This window comes from Pan troglodytes, chromosome 3, assembly GCF_028858775.2.
Source record: "Pan troglodytes isolate AG18354 chromosome 3, NHGRI_mPanTro3-v2.0_pri, whole genome shotgun sequence".
NCBI lineage: Eukaryota > Metazoa > Chordata > Mammalia > Primates > Hominidae > Pan > Pan troglodytes.
This window is the reverse complement of record NC_072401.2, coordinates 73,364,932-73,384,675: the sequence shown is the minus strand read 5'-3', so window position 1 is coordinate 73,384,675 and position 19,744 is coordinate 73,364,932. Positions and strand designations below refer to the sequence as shown.

At 40.4% G+C, this 19,744-nt stretch overlaps 1 protein-coding gene and 1 long non-coding RNA gene across 7 annotated transcripts in view; one reads left to right on the top strand and one right to left on the bottom strand.

The window, feature by feature from the left end:
- Window positions 1-4,311: 4,311 nt before the first annotated feature.
- LOC107974315 (uncharacterized) overlaps window positions 4,312-19,744 on the bottom strand; it is a 64,487-nt gene continuing 49,054 nt past the window's right edge. For all 4 annotated transcript variants that reach the window (XR_010156303.1, XR_010156304.1, XR_010156305.1 and 1 more), the window contains 2 exons: window positions 15,139-15,208; window positions 4,312-6,939 (listed from right to left, as the gene is read on the bottom strand). This is a non-coding gene — a long non-coding RNA (uncharacterized LOC107974315). The remainder of the gene's footprint in view (window positions 6,940-15,138; window positions 15,209-19,744) is intronic.
- Window positions 4,696-19,744, top strand: part of SRP72 (signal recognition particle 72) — a 35,854-nt gene continuing 20,805 nt past the window's right edge. For all 3 annotated transcript variants that reach the window (XM_001139671.7, XM_009447857.5, XM_016951678.4), the window contains exons 1-8: window positions 4,696-5,149; window positions 7,053-7,173; window positions 9,125-9,248; window positions 11,472-11,615; window positions 11,698-11,809; window positions 14,108-14,139; window positions 15,813-15,937; window positions 16,026-16,083. In XM_001139671.7, coding sequence (XP_001139671.4) covers window positions 4,696-5,149; window positions 7,053-7,173; window positions 9,125-9,248; window positions 11,472-11,615; window positions 11,698-11,809; window positions 14,108-14,139; window positions 15,813-15,937; window positions 16,026-16,083 — 1,170 coding nt within the window. The remainder of the gene's footprint in view (window positions 5,150-7,052; window positions 7,174-9,124; window positions 9,249-11,471; window positions 11,616-11,697; window positions 11,810-14,107; window positions 14,140-15,812; window positions 15,938-16,025; window positions 16,084-19,744) is intronic.

Genomic DNA, 19,744 nt, shown 5'->3' with positions numbered 1-19,744 from the left:
GAGAATTACATGAGTCAATATATGTAAGGCCCATCATGGCACACAAATGTGTTATGTAATATCCATTTGGCAGACTGAAGAACAACAGTATGAATGGAATTCATTCACCATGAGAATTACCTGGAATTCTCTGGGCATGGTAGCTCATGCCTGTAATCCCAGCACTTTGGGAGGCCGAGACAGGCGGATCACCTGAGATCAGGAGTTCGAGACCAGCCTGACCAACATGGAGAAACCCAGTCTCTAATAAAAATACAAAACTAGCCGGGCATGGTGGCACATTCCTGTAATCCCAGCGACTCAGGAGGCTGAGGCAGGAGAATCGCTTGAACCTGGGAAGCGGAGGTTGTGGTGAGCCGAGGTTGCGCCATTGTACTCCAGCCTGGGCAACAAGAGCAAAACTCTGTTTCAAAAAAAAAAAGAAAGAAAATTACCTGGAATTCAATATTGCCATCGGCTGATTTAATTTCTAATATGAAGAAAGGGGCAGTGTGATGTGCCACGGAGCATCCACAAACTGCCATTTCAGCCCAGCCAACCTTAGAAAGCCATTGAAAAGAGTTGTTTTTAATGGTGTTTTTACATCCAGCTTCCCACACCTCAAATACTTGGGGTGGAATTGTTAATCTCACATTGCAGTACAATGAAAATAGTGGAATGGAAGTCAAGTTATAAAATGGAGCTAAATATTTCTTCTGCTTGCCTCTGAGTTGACAAGATACCATAAGATACTGTACATGAGGCTGGGCGCGGTGGCTCACGTCTTATTTCTTCTGCTTGCCTCTGAGTTGACAAGATACCATAAGATACTGTACATGAGGCTGGGTGCAGTGGCTCACGCCTGTAATCCCAGCACTTTGGGAGGGTGAGGTGGGCAGATCACCTGAGGTCGGGAGTTCAAGACCAGCCTGACTGACATGGAGAAACCCCCTCTTTACTAAAAATACAAAATTAGCCAGGCATGGTGGTGCATGCCTATAATTCCAGCTACTCGGGAGGCTGAGGCAGGAGAATCGCTTGAACCTGGAAGGCAGAGGTTGTGGTGAGCTGAGATCGAACCATTGCACTCCAGCCTGGGCAACGAGCGAAAATCTGTCGCCAAAAAAAAAAAAAAGATACTGTACATGGAAGCTTCTCAGGCTAAATCCATTAATATAAAAATACATTGTGGATACTGATGAGATGGCTAATTCTGTCAACTTGACTAGGCTACGGGATGCCTTGATAGCTGGTCAAACAACATTTCTAGGTACATCTGTGATGGTGTTTCTGGAAGAGACTAGCACTTGAATCAGTAGACTTGAGTAAAGAAGACTGCCTTCACCCATGTGGGTGAGCGTCATCTAATCCATTGAGGGCCTGAATAGAACAAAAAAGGGGAAGGGTGAACTGCTGGGACATCCATTTCGTGCCCCCAGACGTTGGTGCTCCTGGTCCTCAGGCCTTCAGACTAGGACTTAACGTTATTGCCTCCCCTGATTCTCAAGCCCTCGGGTTTGGAACTACACTGGCTTTCCTGGGCCTTCAGCCTGCAGAAGGCAGACTGTGGGACTTCACCTCCATTTTGCAGAGCCAATTTCTCATAATCTGTACATATCCTATTGTTTCTGTATTTTTTAGAGAACAAATACAGCCTATTATGTATATATAAGACCCTGGGAATGCAAAGATGAACAAAATTAACCTTCTGCTCTCAATCTTGGAAGTCTCTAGAGGCAGACAATTTCAGAACACCGTATATAGTCTTAATATGGAATTAACAATAGGGTATTGTGAATACACAAAAGTAGGAAGGACTCTCTGATCTCTAGAAAACAATTGTATACTGTGAATGAAAAAGACTAATTCTCCACAGTCTATACTCAATCTCTCTTACCTTTCCATAATTTTCTTCAGCAAACTTATTACCACCAAACATAGTACATGTTTATTTATTACCCATCTCTCCCAACTAGAAAATAAATGTATTACACTGGGCTGTCTTCTTTGTTGTCAGCTGTATCACAGCAACTGGTGTAATACACGGCACTGGCATATACAAGACAAACACTTGTCAGATGAATAAAAATGCAAATTCCAGGAGGTAGGGGGACACATAACTACATAGAAGTTAGAGGTGAATAGCATGCAAGGGGGCTAGGAAATGAGTAAAGAGACCTATGTGAGTTGGGGAGGTGGCAAGCAGAGGCCAGATCACAAAAGCTCTTACTGTTCTTTGGAGTTCAGATTTTATCATGAGGGTAGGAAAGTGGCATCAGATACATGCTTAAAGAGATCAGTCTGGTTTTTTTCCCACCATGTGAAAACAGAAGATGCCATCTATGAATCAGAGTGGGCCCTCACCAGACAATCTTTCCATCCTTCACAATGTGAGATGTAAATTTGTTGTTTATTAAAAAAAAAAAAAAAAACACCACTATGGTTTGGAAGATTCCTGTTTCAAAAATGGCATGTTAAGCCCCATATTTATAGGCTGTTTGCCACGAAACTCCATTAAAATGATATAAGAAATAGAAACAAGTCCACAGCAGCAGAATTCTGAGCATTTCTAAAAGCTACAAAGTATATAGGATTAGAATGATATAGAAACCAAAATTGCCAATTCTTATATAAAGTCAATGTTCTAAAAAGTACTACTAGGACAGTGGCTCTTAACTTTTGGGAGGGGATGGTGGATATAAACACCTTTGGAGAATACAGTGGAATCTACATTTTCTCAGAATAACAAAATTTTGGGTATACCCAATTTTCTCACACAACATTTTGGGTATACCATGTCATCTGGAGCTCCCACCCCCTGAAATCTAAACATAACTGGCTTGAAACCTGTGACAATTCTAGTCAGTAAAAGTCTAAAGCTCTTCTCATGATTTTTACTAATTCACAAGAATTACACCCTCCAGCACCTAGAGTTCAAGCCACCTTTCATGCTCTTTGCATTGTATATACTGGAAGGACCAGACAAAAATATGGCAGGGCACCATATGCCATATCAGGAGCTGGGCAGTTTCTGCCCTCAAGGAACTCAAGATTAGGCAAGGAATGTGAAACAAAAAATGCCAACTATGTGCCAGGCAGCATGCTAGATCCTAGGGATACTGCAGTGAGCAAGGTAAATATGGTTCCTTGGCCTCAGAACTATAGTCCATACAGAGTGAGATAACCCTTAATTATCAGTGCTCAGAAGTAGAGAGTCCTATAGGCAGTCTCCCAACCTTTTTGGCACCAGGGACCGGTTTCAGGGAAGACAATCTTTCCACAGGAGTTGGACAGCTGGTTTCAGTATGATTCAAGCTCATTACATTTCCTATTAGATTCTCTTAAGGAGTGAGCAACCTAGATACTTCACATTCCCAGTTCACAATAGGGTTTGAGCTTCTGTGAGAAGCTAATATCACAGCTGATCTGACAGGAGCTCAGGCGGTACTGCTCACTGGCCCACCGATCACCTACTGCTGTGCCGCCCGGTTCCTAACAGGCTGCAGACCAGTACAAGGGTTGGGGACCCCTGTTCTAAGAGGATGCCACCAGAAGGCTGCCCAGTCTGCAAGATCAAATGTTTCCTCAAAGTAACTTTCAACGTATAACCAGAAAGACTGAAAGACAAAAAGAAGTTAGCAAGGCCGGGCACGGTGGCTTACGCCTGTAATCCCTGTACTTTGGGAGGCTGAGAGAGGGCGGATCACTTGAGGTCAGGAGTTTGAGACCAGCTTGGCCAACACAGTGAAACACCATCTCTACTAAAAATTCAAAAATTAACCGGGCGTGGTGGCTCATGCTACTTGGGAGGCTGAGGCAAAAGAATCGCTTTAACCCAGGAGGTGGAGATTGCAGTGAGGTTCATCCTGGGTCACAGAGCTAGACTATGTCTCAAAAAAAAAAAAAAAAAAAAAAAAAAAGCTAGGTTCCTGAGGGACACAGGAAGTAGTAGACGTTGTAAAGGTCATGACGAGATATGAGTCTGAAGAGCAGGCCATTCAATAAAATACAACATTCACATCAAGTGAATCACTCACATCGTCTTGGTGTGGTGGCTCATGCCTGTAATCCCAGCACTTGGGGAGGCTGTGCTGGGAGGATTGCTTGAGCCCAGGAGTTCCAGACCAGCTTGGGCAACACGGCAAGATCCCCGTCTCTTAAAAAAAAAAAAAAAAAAAAAAAAAAAAATCACTCACATCAAGTGTACCCAACAGATATCCATTCCCTTCGTACATCTGAACACATCTTGATATTACGGTCGCAAGCAAACCCTAATATGTTATATCTCTAGAAGAAATATAGTATCCCCATTTCACAATCGGGAAAACAGACTCCCAGAAGCTAAGTAACTTGTTTATTGTCAGACATCTAGTGAGTCGCAGAGCCAGGGAACTGACCACGGGCATTTTCACCCCATTACCCTTCCAGCTTATTGCCGACTGCTCCCGAAGGGAGCGAAAAGGACAGGCAAAGGGTTTCACCAAACCCTTTGTAATGGGAGATTCTTGCCTTCTTACCTTTCTTCACGTTTGCTTCTCTGCCAGAATGTCTTCCCGCACTTTCCCCAGAACCCAAGTTCTCCTAATCATCTTTCAAGATCCCTTTCCCTCAACCACAGATGAGCCGTGCCTATTTCTCCTTCAAATGACTCCCTATGGCTTCTAGTTGGTAGTCTTTTATTTACCACCTCATAGTCCTTTTATTTATATCCCATAAATGATCGTCCGGCCCCGCACCGTGGGACCAGGACGCTGCCTCGACCATGGCGGTCTCCTGGAAACAGGCTGCTTTGAGCCGAAACTGGTGACCGTTTCCCAACCCCGTCCAGGAGTCCCACGCCTCTTTTCTCCAGGCCAACTTCAAGTGAGGTGTATCAACTCTATCCGCACAAATTTCTTGCCACGAGAGCAGAAGATTATGATCTCTGATGCTGCCTTAGGGCTGAAGACGCTCCCAACTCGGCGACGCTTAGCAATCATCGACTTCCTCCTCCTCTTGGCTGCCTCGGAGATCCTGTTCCGGGGCAGAGGTCTCCCCGCCCCGCCCCTCGTCTCCTCCAAGATGGCGAGCGGCGGCAGCGGGGGGGTGTCAGTACCTGCGCTGTGGAGTGAAGTGAACCGGTATGGCCAGAACGGCGACTTCACGCGCGCTCTCAAGACCGTCAATAAGAGTAAGTGTCGGGGTGGGCACTGGGGCGGGCCCAGGCCCGCTGGAGGATGCGGCCTGTTTCCGGCGCGCGAGACCACCTCGCGCGGGAGGCACGGGAAGGGGAGACCCCCGAAACCCCCCCGCCTATTGTCCGCCCGGCTCGGGCCCTAGCGCCCGGAAGACGCAGGTCTCATTCCTCGGCTTCACCAGGCCAGCCTGGGGTCCCTGGTTGCTTAGAGCCACGTGTACTTCTCTTTTTACTCTCCGCGGGAAGCGAGGGAAGGTTTTAAAGAGACCGCAGCTCCCGGAGTCCATTTCAAACTGTTTTCTTATTTGACTCCTTTGCTGCTTTATTTCACAAATATTCCAAAGTGCCTCCTTTTCTTCTTTGTCTTGAGCGCAGTGATCAGGACTCTATTGCTGAGGGAGCTTGTTCTCTTTGGCCGCTAAAGGGGGAGGAACCTGCTTGGGACACGTAGTTTAGAGGCTGGTGCTAATCAGATGGAAGCTGTACGGGTTCTACGGGGCGAGAGGAAAGGGCTGGATCTGGATGTCAGGCCTGTCATTCCCATAGATGGGATCTCTTCAGTGTTATTAAGTTAGGAAATATGTGTGTTGAAGCACCAACACTTGAAATAATGTCGGAAGAAAAGTTTGGCCTGTTTTTTTGCCCTGTAAGGGATGATTTCGGGTTTTACCGCCTTTGGTGTGAGGTTTAATTCATCATATTCTTTTGTTCCTTACTACATACCTGGAATATGGCCATGCTACTTAATGTTCTCGGTGGTGCGCAGTTCTTCTCTACTGAAGATACAGCCTGTGCATGTTAGATTTGGAAATGTAATTACCAAGGCAGGGCTTAGCTGTTCAGAGTAGCAGTAATCTAAAAGGTGTGTCAGTAACATGCAAAGCTATCTAAGTAATTTTCAACACTCTAGTACTGGGTTAACGTGAAAAGTAGTGATTGTGCCCACAGTGCACTTTTGGTGATTTCAGACATTGAGGAAAATAGCTACGAATTAGAATTATTTGATCCCTAAATTTGTTTGAATTAACTCTAGCCTTCCAACCAGTACTGTATACTTAGTATAGTATTTTGCAGGAATTCTTTAATCAGCCAAGATTGTCAGCTTGTTTACCAGTATGTTTTCTTAATTGGTAGAAATTCTTGTGATTCTTTGAGAATTGGACTTCTGTAGTTGCACAGGAGCAAGAGTAACTATGATCCTGGTCATTTTAACACCGAACAGTTGTTAGCGTTGAAACTTGCCACCTGAGTTCTTCCTTATACTTTGGTCATCTTAGTTGAAAAGGGGAAATTTTAATGATTTTTGGAAACGTTGCCAGCAAGATAAATTGCCTTTGTATTATACTTTATAAGATTTTTCCAAAATATTCATTTCATGTTGTCAGTAACCTTATTAAATAGGTAATGCTTTTCTAATCATTTTGTAGCTCAGAAAACTGAGATTGGCTGTTAAGTGATATGCCCAATACCTCAAAGCATTGGCAAGCTTGCACCAAACCTAGGTCATTTGCTTCCAAATTCTACCTGAACTTTTTCCCTGTGAAGTATTGAACTATGTAGAATGTAGCATGCATTTCAAGATGAAATATCTGGAGAAATTGCTTCTTTCTTCTTTATTTCACTGCACTTTTTTGGTACATGTATATTGGGAATCTTTATCTCATTGAAAATTTAATCTATAACTCTCCTTATTGTCACTTCTTAAGTTAAAAGCGAAGATTAGTTGTTTTCTGGGTTTGTTTTGTTTTGTTGCTGTTTCTTCCCGTCGTTCTGACCAATTATTTCTGTTGCAATAAAAGTAGAAATTTAGCTTTCGGAGAGACAGGGTGGGAAAATTTAGTAAAAATGTGAAAAGGAAATGGATTTAAAAATGACTTTTCCTAAAATTGTTCTCTAGTACTACAGATCAACAAAGATGACGTAACTGCCCTGCATTGTAAAGTGGTATGCCTTATCCAGAATGGAAGTTTCAAGGAAGCTTTGAATGTCATCAATACTCACACCAAAGTGTTAGCCAAGTAAGTGATTCAGTTAGTTGCTTGTACAGTTATTAGAAACACTTACTATAGCTATAATCTCTTCCATGTTTTTTCCCAACTATTTGCTGATTTTTTTTAACGTTTTTTCCTTCCTTTTTTTTTCCCCCTTTTGCTTGTCAATAATGTTTCTGAACTGGAAGGAATACTAGTAACTTCTGTTTTTTTCAGCCTTAGAGAGTTTTTTTTTTTTTTAACCACTGTGTTTCCTTTGAACCACTAAGGAGGTGAACCATAGAGAGTTGTGGGGCATAATTATGAGTCCTTGGAGGATGTAGCAAGAATAACTCAGTCGAAGTTTCTTCACTGTTATACCTAGGCTCCAAAAAAATATGTATTGAAATTAAGTTTGAAGCATATTAATGGGATACTGGTTTATAAGGTGCAGAACAATATATATTATACTTCCTTTTACAAGAGGAGGAGGATATAAAAATTTATATATACATTTGCCTGTATTTGCAAAACAAACAGTATAAAGAGAAACAATGAATAGTCATTTGTGGGAGGCCTAAGAGGGCGGATCACGAGGTCAGGGGTTTGAGACCAGACCGACCAATATGGTGAAACCCCATCTCTACTGAAGATACAAAAAATTAGCTGGGTATGGTGGTGTGCACCTGTATTCCCAGTTACTTGGGAGGCTGAGGCAGGAGAATCACTTGAACCCAGGAGGCAGAGGCTGCAGTGAGCTGAGATCGTGCCATTGCACTCCAGCCTGGGTGACGGGGAGACTCCGTCTCAAAAAAAAAAAAAAAAAAGTCATTTGTAGGAGGTAATAGGAACAGGTTAGATTTGGGTAGCAGTGGGAATAAAGCCTCTTAGTGTATCTCTTTTTCTTTTTATATTTGAGGCGTATAAATGTGTTAGAGATTAAAAATTAATTGTAAACTTTATTAAAAATAAAAGGGAAATAGAGGCAATGCTGCTTTTCTCCTATTAAATATGTTTGCTAAAATTCAGTCTCTTGATTTTGGGCATTTTGTGAGAAAAGAGACATTTTCAAAAACATTTTGTCAATGAGTCTTGGATAAAAGTGTTTTTTTTTTTTTTTTGGGAGGAGTCTTGCTCTGTCGCCCAGGCTGGTGGAACCTCCACCTTCCGGGTTCACGCGATTCTCCTGCCTCAGCCTCCCAAGTAGCTGTGATTACAGATGTGCACCACCACGCCCAGCTAATTTTTGTAATTTTAGTAGAGACAGGGTTTTGCCGTGTTGGCCAGGCTGGTCTTGAACTCCTCACCTCAAGTGATCTGCCCACCTTGGCTTCCCAAAGTGCTGGGATTACAGGCATGAGCCACCACACCTGGCTCAAAAATAAATTTTTTGTTAGGTAAGTAAATAAAGGACATTAGCCTTTGCTTTGATAAATATTTTTCCTCATGGATTATGGTTGAAACATCAACAATGAGGTATCACATTAATGTAGATGAATTTTTAAGTGTGTGTATGTTAGTAGTGTTTACCAGTTGTTTGATTACAGGTACTTCTTTTAAGATTTCTAGTTACTGTTTCTTTGCTAATCATTTGTTTCTTAAACAAGTTTAAAGAAGTATTATATGGCTTATTGTTTTGTTAATGAATTTAAGAAACTTCTAAAACAACCCATTTAACATCCTTCAGATTATCTTTGTATCTAAGACAATTACTTATTTAGCAGATTAATGATTTCCTTCTTAAATGTTTATTTCAAAAGGCCAATAATTTTAATAACAATATCCATGAAAGACAGGCTAGGGAAATTGATATATGCTTAATTATATGTTTGATTGATATACATTTACAAGCTATCTGATATTTAGACAAGTCTCTAACCTTTGTCAGTTTTCTCATCTGTTATCAGGACTAAATCCAGTGTTTAGAGTGGTGTTGTATATAATGGGTGCATTGCATTGTTAGATAATAATCAGATACTGTTTTTTTTTCCTTCTTCAGTAACTCTCTCTCCTTTGAAAAGGCATATTGCGAGTACAGGCTGAACAGAATTGAGAATGCCTTGAAGACAATAGAAAGTGCCAACCAGCAGACAGACAAACTGAAGGAGCTTTATGGACAAGTGGTAATTACTGCTTTTAAATACATGTTGACAGTGATACTGAGTGAGCATGACTACCTCTAGCAAGGAGCAGGGTTGAGGAAACCCAGCCCATCCTGATGCTCCACAAAACTGACCACCAAACCAGTCCTTAAGGTTTGAACATAATTCCTCTTCTTGATCTTCATACAAACAGTTGCATATATAATATGCTATGAACAAATGACTTCCTCAGGTAATCAGAAAATCAAAGAAAATGAACTAATCTGTTTAATTTTGACTTTTGAGTTAGAAAGATGAAGCACATTGAGCTTGCATATTTAAACAGATTTGAAATACTATTTCACTAATATTTTACTCTAAGGATGTCATGATAGATAAGAATTTAGATGATTCTAGCCCATGAAATTGTGAAAATATTTTAAAGTATTTTGAGACATAAAATTAAGCCTAATGTAAAATAGGGCTGTTAATGACAAGAGGACAGAAATGTGTATCTTATAGCTAGCAAAACCCTCTTAAAGTTTTTCTTTTTTTTTTTTTTTTTTTTTTTTTAATGGAGTCTCTCTCTCTCTTTCCCAGGCTGGAGTGCAGTAGCACTATCTCGGCTCACTGCAGCCTCTGACTCCCAGGTTCAAGCGATTCTCCTGCCTCAGCCTTCCAAGTAGCTGTGATTACAGGCATGTGCCAACTCGTGCAGCTAATTTTTATATTTTTTAGTAGAGATGGGGTTATGTCATGTTGCCTAGGCTTGTCTCAAACTCCCGGCATCTAGTGATTTGCCTGCCTTGACCTCCCAAAGTACTGGGATTACAGGTGTAAGCCACCATGCCTGGACTCCTCTTAAAGACTTTTAAATGTCAATTTAGGGCAAATAATGTTGTATTGAATGTATTGTCCTCAGGAGGTAGTATGGATTTAATAATACAAATGAGTTGAAGATAGATTTGGACAAATTCATGGATTGTACGTCTATAAAAAACTTTTAAGGTAAACTGGATAACTTTAGGGTAAATTCTAGCATTTTGAGGTTAAGGACATCAACCTGTGTCATACATAATGGACTAATTGACCTAGAGTGGCAGTTGTTGTTCTTTGAGCACAACTTGAATGAAATCAGTAGGAATTCTATTGTGTCTGCTTGAGACTCACCTGTGTGATAGCTGGTTTCTGAGAAAGATAAAATGAAGATTATAGCGAACTCCTAGGAAACATTAAGTCTTTTTCTTAACATTTAATTTTGTTCCTATTTTAGTAATCATTTTGTGTTGTGGAAAAATATTTTCATTGTAATTTTAGATCTAGGTAACAGGGTTACCTAGACCTATAGAAAAGTGTTCTTTCACAACCTATTTAGGCACTTTACTAATTTCAAGAAGAAAGGTAAAGAAAATCACTTTTCGCACTTGGGGAGGCCAAGGCGGGCGGATCATGAGGTCAGGAGATCAAGACCATCCTGGCTAACACGGTGAAACCCCATCTCTACTAAAAAATACAAAAAATTAGCCAGGTGTGGTGGCGGGCGCCTGGTCCCAGCTGCTCGGGAGGCTGAGGCGGGAGAATGGCATGAACCTGGGAGGCGGAGCTTGCAGTGAGCCGAGATCGCGCCACTGCACTCCAGCCTGGGTGACAGAGCGAGACTCCATCTCAAAAAAAAAAAAAAAGAAAATCAGTTTTCTGGGTCGGGTGCGGTGGCTCACGCCTGTAATCCCAGCACTTTGGGAGGCTGAGGTGGGCGGATCACTTGAGGTTGGGAGTTTGAGACCAGCCTGACCATGGAGAAACCCCATCTCTACTAAAAATACAAAATTAGCCAGGCATGGTGGCGCACGTCTGTAATCCCAGCTACTCGGGAGGCTGAGGCAGGAGAATCTCTTGAACCAGGGAGGTGGAGGTTGCAGTGAGCCAAGATCACGCCATTGCTCTCCAGTCTAGGCAACAAGAGCGAAACTCCGTCTCAAAAAAAAAAGAAAAAGAAAAGAAAGAAAATGACTTTTCTCAACTGAATCCTGCCTACAGAACCACAATATAGTGAAAATTCATTTTAAAAGTATTTTCAAAAAGTAATTTATTTGAAAGTATGACTAGTACATGGAACTATTTAAAAATTATAAAACATAAACAGTTGATTGTTCACGTTATGCTGAACTAGGATTCCTACTTAGTGGTTCCAAAAAAGGTTTGCATGTTATTAAAGACATAACACCATATTTGTCTCTGATTTTTTACTTGCTATTTATTATTCAGTTATACCGTTTGGAACGCTATGATGAATGCTTAGCAGTGTATAGAGATCTCGTCCGAAACTCCCAAGATGATTATGATGAGGAGAGGAAAACAAACCTTTCAGCAGTTGTTGCAGCTCAAAGCAATTGGGAAAAAGTGGTTCCGGTGAGTATCCTTGTGGTGTACCCATACAGTCATGAATTATTATTCATATTTAGTATTTAACTGGTATTTTGTCCCCTGACAGGAGAACCTGGGCCTCCAAGAAGGCACACATGAGCTGTGCTACAACACTGCATGTGCACTGATAGGCCAAGGCCAGCTGAACCAGGCCATGAAAATCCTACAAAAAGCTGAAGGTTGGAAGTTTGTTAAACTTATCTGTAAATATAATGTGCATATAACTTTGTAGAGTATCTTCTAAAATTGCATTTGACTTCTGTGAAATTATTAAATGGAAGTTATTGATGCAGTGACAATTTCTCCAAGTTCCTGTCGTCTTTCTCTCTCTTTTTTTTTTTTATGGAGTGGGACAGAATCTTACCCTGTTGCCCAGGCTGGAGTGCAATGGCACGATCTCAGCTGACTGCAACCTCTGTCTCCCGAGTTCAAGCAATTCTCCTGCCTCAGCCTCCCGAGTAGCTGGGATTATAGGTGCGCGTCACCACACCCAGCTAATTTTTGTATGTTTAGTAGAAATGGGGTTTCACCATATTGGCCAGGCTCACTTCACCCTCCGCCTCCCAGGTTCAAGCAATTCTTGTGCCTCAGCCTCCCAAGTAGCTGGGATCACAGGCACATGCCAGAAATGCGCAACTAATTTTTGTATTTTCAGTAGAGATGGTTTTCGCCATGTTGGCCAGGCTAGTCTCAAATTCCTGTCGTCAAGTGATCTGCCTGCCTTGGCCTCCTAAAGTGCTGGGATTACAGCCGTGAGCCACTGTGCCCAGCTGAAGCTTTTAATTAAGAAAACAATTAATTTATTAGAGAACTGTGTCAGGTATTAACATGTGAACATTTTGACTTTGCTTGTGCATAAATTTTTCCCTGGAAGCTATAAAAGTGATGTAGGTACTGCAGTGATCACTGGGGTGGAAAAAAAGGTGAAACAAAGTCTGTTTTACTGTTAAATATTAGGGGTTAAAATGAGATCACAGTTTTACTGTCAAATGTTGAAAGTTAAAATAAGAACAAAGGTTAGAGCATCATGAGAAGAAAAATCTGTTTAAGAATTATAATTTTTTTGGCTGAGTGCAGTGGCTCACGCCTATAATCCCAGCACTTTTGGGAGGCCAAGGCAGGAGGATTGCTTGAGCCTAGCAGTTCAAGACCAGCCTGGGTAATATAGTAAGCCCTCGTTTTTACAAAAAAAAAAATATATATATATATATATGTGGCCGAGTGTGGTGGTACACACCTGTATTCCCAGCTACTCTGGTGGCTGAGGCAGCAGAGCCTAGGAGGGCCTAGGAGGTTGAGGCTCCAGTGAGCTGAAATCATACCACTGTATTCCAGCCTGGGTGACAGAGTGAGACGCTGTCTCAAAAAAAAAAAAAAAAAAAAAAGAATTATAATTTCCTGACCTCAAGTGACCCACCCACCTTGACCACCCGAAGTGCTGGGATTACAAGTGTGAGCCACTGCACCTGGCAAAATTATAATTTCTTGATCATACCCAATGAAGAACATTCTCATACATTGTGGGTTTGAGTGTAAGAGTAATACAGACTTTTCAGTGAGCAGTTTGGTGATGTGTAGCAGATTTTAAATTTACCTACCCTTTGATCCAATAATTTCACTTCTAGAAACTTGAGGAAATGATTAGACAAATTTACGTATGTGTCTGTATGAATGTTCATTGAAGGAATATTCATAAGAACAGAAATTTAGAAACAGCATAAAGTTCTGTACTATTAAAGGATTGGCTAAATTTTACCATAATCACAAAGTAATTACAGTCACTACAACCAATAACATTAAAAAAGATACAGTAATGTAGATCTATGTTTATTGTAACAAAGATATCCACAGGATATTGAATGGGGAAGGGAGGTTTCAAAATAGTATGCACCGTGTCTCACTTTCATTTTAAAATGCAGCTGTGCATTTACATAAAACTAAGCCAGGTATGGTGGCTCACAGCTATAGTCCCAGCTACTTGGGAGGTGGAGGTGGGAGGGTCACTTGAGCCCAGAATTTCAAGGCTGCAGTGAGCTATGATTAAGCCACTGCACTCCAGCCTGGGCAACAGAGTGAGACCTCCAACTTTAAAAACAAACAAACAAAAATATTAAAAAACTAAATAACCGAAATGCTAGTAGTGTTTATCTCTGGGTGGTAGGATTATTTATTTTTATACTTTTCTATAATTGATTTTTCGCAATTAATATTTACTACATTTGTATTTTTTAATGCACTTTACAAATATTTTTAGCACAGACACAACAAATGAAAGAAAAGTGCCAAAGAGCTAGGAAAGTCAAGAGACCGATAATATATATGTAGTATATTTGATGCTAATGTAAATTTCACAATTGCTTGTTACTACGATTATCTTGGAATCTTCTGCTTAGGAATTTAGATCTTGCTCTTTGGAATAGTGAAAGAAATGGGATTTACCCAGCAATACTACTTTTAAAACAATTTTTCTCCTGTAGATCTTTGCCGTCGTTCATTATCAGAAGACACTGTAAGTATTCCATCATTGTTAAACCTAAATTTTACACTTCTGACTATGATAAATTACTGAGGCTTCATTGTACTATTTATTGACTTTTTTTAGAAGATGGCTATTCATTAAGTAGGAATCACACTAGAAACCACCCTCTAGTATCAGTTATTTGATGAAGTCTACTAGAGTGAGAAATCACAATACAAAAAAATTTGACATAACCTTAAGCACTTGATTATACATTTATATAATGTAAATTTATTCCCCCATTTTAGGATGTAGGACTAAGGTCTTTGAGGACTGGTCTGCTCCTAGGAGTTCCATGTGTATTTCTTATGTAGTGACATAATTCAACATTCCCAATTTACACTTTTGGTTTTTCTTTTTAAGTGTAACAATATCTTAAATACAGTTGGTAAGCACTTCCATTATAGAGTCCTTATGTTTTTTTTTTGTTGTTTGTTTTTTACCAATCTCTTACCATTTTTTGGTTCACAACTAATTAGACAATAATTTTCTTTAGGAATTTACCTTTACCGTATCTTTCTGAGTATTCAACGTGATTTACATTGAAATATGTCTCTTTTCACATTCATAGTTCTCTCTCTCTCTCTCTTTTTTTTTTTTTTTTTTTTTTTGAGACAGGATCTTGCTGTTTCACCCAGGCTGGATTGCTGTGATATGATCATAGGTCACTGTAACCTCAAACTCCTGGGCTCAAGCAATCCTCTCACCACAGCCTCCTGAGTAGCACCACCATGCCCAGCTAATTATTTTCTTCTTTGTAGAGATGGGGGTCTCGCTGTGTGGACAAGTTTGGCTTATCTCAAACTCCAGGCCTCAAGTGACCCTCCCACCTCAGCCTCCTAAAGCACTGAGATTACAGGCGTGAACCACCATGCCCAGCCCATAGTTCTTCTCTTTAATATTTTTAAGTTTTATCATTTCCTCATCAAACACAACTGCATAATGGGTTTGGAAACAAACATATCTGACTCCTGGTCAGCAGATACTCACCAGGTGAGAGCAGGAGTGTTGGGTCATTAAAGGACTGTTGTCTCCTAGTCTTGAGTATTCATTGTACAGCCTTTTCAGAAGGAAAGGAGAAATGTGGATTAATCTGGAGCATCGGTTAAGGGAGCTACTACTTTAATTACAGAATTTGTTCAATTATAGGATTAAAGTACAGAATTAGTTCCAGCTTTTGAAGTTTTTTTGTATGGTGTTAATTGGAATTTTCTAGTTTTTGAGGTAGAGTTATGGTAGAATAGAGAGAAAAGCATTTTTAAATGTGATTTTTATGAGAAAATTATGTTTCCAGAATTTAGGGGTATCATTATAAAAAGATACACTTCCATGCTTGTTTTTTACTTACGTTTTTTAATTCTTGGGCTTTAGAGGATGATAATGATCAATAAATGGTAGTCCTAAACTTGTTACCATGTTCTTCTAGGATCTTTTTGCCTTTTCTTTTTTTTTTTTTCTTTAGATACTTCTTAGAAGTTGAAGTCTTTTTGCTGTTTTCACTTAAACTTCTCTCTTGCTGGCTGTTTCTAAAGAACTGACTCTAAGGGAAAATTTCTGAAATTATGTGTCTTCAGGATTGTATCTCTTTTGAATGTTTGGGTCATTTGGAAAATATGTAGATCAGTTTGGAAAATTTATATGGGAAAAATATTTCTTTCTCTTAGGATGGGACTGAGGAAGACCCACAGGCAGAACTGGCCATCATTCATGGTCAGATGGCTTATATTCTGCAGCTTCAGGGTCGAACAGAGGAGGCTTTGCAACTTTACAATCAAATAATAAAACTAAAGTGAGTTATTAAAAGGAAGTGTCTTTTATAGGGGATGGGGTTCTTTTTAAAGGTTTGTTTGGTTTTGACTGTTGCTTGTTGTTCACAGACCAACAGATGTGGGATTACTAGCTGTAATTGCAAATAACATCATTACCATTAACAAGGTATGGAGTATTTGTGCTTTCCATAGATATATTTTACCCTGAAAGCTCATCACCCTAGTTTTAGTTTTGTTCTAGGATAGACTAAGTGTTCTTTTTAACATGATGAAAAAAGTCCAGTTGTAGCAAAATCACAATGGATAGTATTACTTAACTCTCCTAATGATAATGATGCTGCAAGGTATACTCAAGTAATAAAACCTTTTGTAGTAGACCCTAGACTTTAAGATCCTCCCCTTTTCCCAGCATCTAATAGTATAGAGACTCTCTCTTTGTAAGAGATATAAATTATTGGGGCTTTTAAACTTTTAAGTATACGCATGTTTTATATGATTTCTTCATCTATGGAATCTGAATGTGAAAGTGTTCTTTATATAATTTTTTCTCGGGTTTTCTTTTTTTAGGGGGTATGGACAGGTGCTCTTTCTTCTCCCCCACACCCCATCCCATGTAAAATACTATAAATATATATATAAGCACTCTTAACTTAGAGTACTGTACTAATGTCATTAGCCACCATTAGGAACACTCTTTTTTGTTTTGTTTTTTTTGAGACCAAGTCTCGCTCTGTCGCCCGGACTGGAGTGCAGTGACACGATCTCGGCTCACTGCAACCTCCGCCTCCCGCATTCACGCCATTCTCCTGCCTCGGCCTCCCAAGTAGCTGGGACTACAGGCACCCGCCACCATGCCTGTCTAATTTTTCGTATTTTTAGTAGAGACGGGGTTTCACCATGTTAGCCAGGATGTTCTCATTCTCCTGACCTCGTGGTCCGCCCACCTCAGCCTCCCAAAGTGCTGGGATTACAGGCGTGAGCCACCGTGCCCGGCCAGGAACACTCTAATGGAAAAAGCTTTATTTTTCTTTCTTTCTTTCTTTCTTTTTTTTTTTTTTTTGAGACTGTCACCCAGGCTGGAGGGCAGTGGTGCAGACATGACTCACTATAGCCCCAGACAGTCCTCCCAAGTAGCTGGGACCACAGGCACACACCACCATGCCCGGCTAATTAAAAAAAAAAAAATTTGTAGAGACAGAGTCTTGCCATGTTGCCCAGGCTGGTCTTTAAACTCCTGGGCTCAACAAATCCTCCTGCCTCAGCCTCCCAAATTGCTGGGATTCCAGGGGTGAGCCACCACACCCAGCCTGGAAAAACATTTCAAGGTCACATTTGAAATCCAAGTCAGTGGAAAGTAAGAAAAGTAACATTTGAACATACAATTTATCTTGATATACCATGTGATTTTTCAAGTACCACCTTATTTCTTCCTCTCAATAATCTTTTTAGGTGGTAGTCCTTATCTCTGTAGGAGTATAATCTGAGACTAAAAGTAGTTAAGTAATTTGTATAAGGTCATAGCCTACTTCATAAGAGGAAAAACTTGGATTCAGATTCTAGTTTCTGACTTCAAAGCTTTCCCCTTCTACTACTTAGTGGTTCTTCTCTCCTGTGGCAGAAATGTAGTATATCCTTGGATGTAGATAATGGCATTAAAAGGGGTAGTAATCATGGGAGGTTGCTGTTGGCCATTGGTATGGTATAGATTTCCAAACATTGATACTAGCCTTTGAATCTTGGCAAAAATATATACCTGCCTATGTTTATGAATTTTGAAATGCTTGTCAGGACAAATTTTTTTTTCCCCCAAGATGGAGTCTCTGTTGCCCAGGCTGGAGTGCAGTGGCACAATCTCGGCTTACTGCAGCCTCCACCTCCCGGGTTCAAGTGATTCTCATGCCTCAGCCACCTGAGTAGCTGGGACTACAGTCACGTGCCACCACACCCGGCTAATTTTTGTATTTTTAGTAGAGATGGGGTTTCACCATGTTGGGCAGGCTGGTCTCAAACTCCTGATCTCAAGTGATCCTCCTGCCTCAGCCTCCCAAAGTGTTGGGATTATAGGCATGAGCCACCACACCCAGCCAGGACAAATTATTTTTATCTGACATACATAATTGTAGGGGAAGAGAGCATGTGAGATACTGAAGATCTCAGTCTGAACATAACTTATACACTGAACTTTCTTTAGTCAGTGGGTATTTCTGACTTTTTCAAAATAGTACTGGATGCAATAGGTAATGAAAAATACAAAGCTTCATCACATAGTTTAAAATCTCTTTCTGGTGTTGAAAAAAATTGTTCATGTTTAAATTTTTTGTCCGTATACTTTATATATTTAATACTACATTTGGTGAACGGAAGGATCTCTGGTTTGGCAAGTTTGAGCTGACCCTTGAAGGAGGACTGTGGTTTGAAGGTTAAGCAACAGCACAAAAAAAAGTACATATGAAGAAATATTTATGATTTGTAGGGGAAAAGTGAGAAAACAGAAGAGGTTATGTATTTGCTGGATAGTTTAAAAAGTAGATTAGATTGAACTATATCAGGGCCTTGGAAATCAAGTTTAAGAAAAGTCTGGCAGTGACGTGCACAATTAATTGAAGTATTAAAATTGCGACATGAGAGAACCAGCTAGAAAACACGGTTTCTTTAGGATTGATTTATATGAAAGGCAGTTTCTTGCTGTACATTAAAGTAGTTTCAAATTGGTTTGGAGCTCGACAGTAAGAAAAAGTAGAATTTATTTTAGATTTTTTCGCTTCCTTTTTGTCTTTAAACTGGTAGAAGACCTGGTTTAAAAAAGCACAGTGGTATCATGTATTTGCAAGTAAATACATCGTTTTACAAAGCTAGAGTATTGTGCACATAGTAGATACTCAGATGCTCAGTTTGTGCTTCTCAGGATGCAATCAGTGTGACTTAGTTTTCTCCCTTTTTTTGGAGATGTATGTGACTTTCAATAATTCTTAATAGGACTTTCTTTGGGCAGATAACACTGTGCCCCCACATGGGAATTTTAGAAATTGAGCTTCTTTATGCTTTTGCTTGGCTAAGAAGAAGGGGCTTTAGGAAAGGAAAAATAGTAGATATGTTACATGAGTATTTTCTGCTAAAAAAAAAATGGGTTCAAAAGTGGTACAGATATGTTTCTGAGGTTTCATGATTGCCTTACAGAGTCACTACAGGCATACCTCATTTTATTGTGCTTTACTTTATTACACTTTGTAAGTTTTTCACATATTGAAGGTTTGTGGCAACTCTGTGTTGAGCATATCTGTTGGCTCCTTTTTTTTTTTAAGATGGAGTCTCGCTCTCTTGCCCAGGCTGGAGTGCAGTGGTGGGATCTCAGCTCACTGCAACCTCCCAGGTTCAAGCAGTGCTCCTGCCTCAGCCTTCCGAGTAGCTGGGACTAGCGTGTGCCACCACACCCAGCTAATTTTTGTATTTTTAGTAGAGATGGGGGTTTCACCATGTTGGCCAGGCTGGTCCCGAACTCCTGGCCTCAGGTGATCCACCCACCTCTGCCTTCCAAAGTGCTGGGATTACAGGCGTGAGCCACTGTGCCTGGCCATGGTGGTATCATTTTTTAAACAGCATGTGTCCATTTCATATCTCTGTATCAGTATTTTTTAGCATTGAAGTATTTTTAAATAAAGGTATGTACTGGGCCGGGCACAGTGGCTCACGCCTGTAATCCCAGGACTTTGGGAGGCCTAGGTGGGCGAATCACGAGGTCAGGAGATCGAGACCATCCTGGCTAACACGGTGAAACCCCATCTCTACTAAAAATACAAAAAAAAAAAAAAAAATTAGCCAGGCATGGT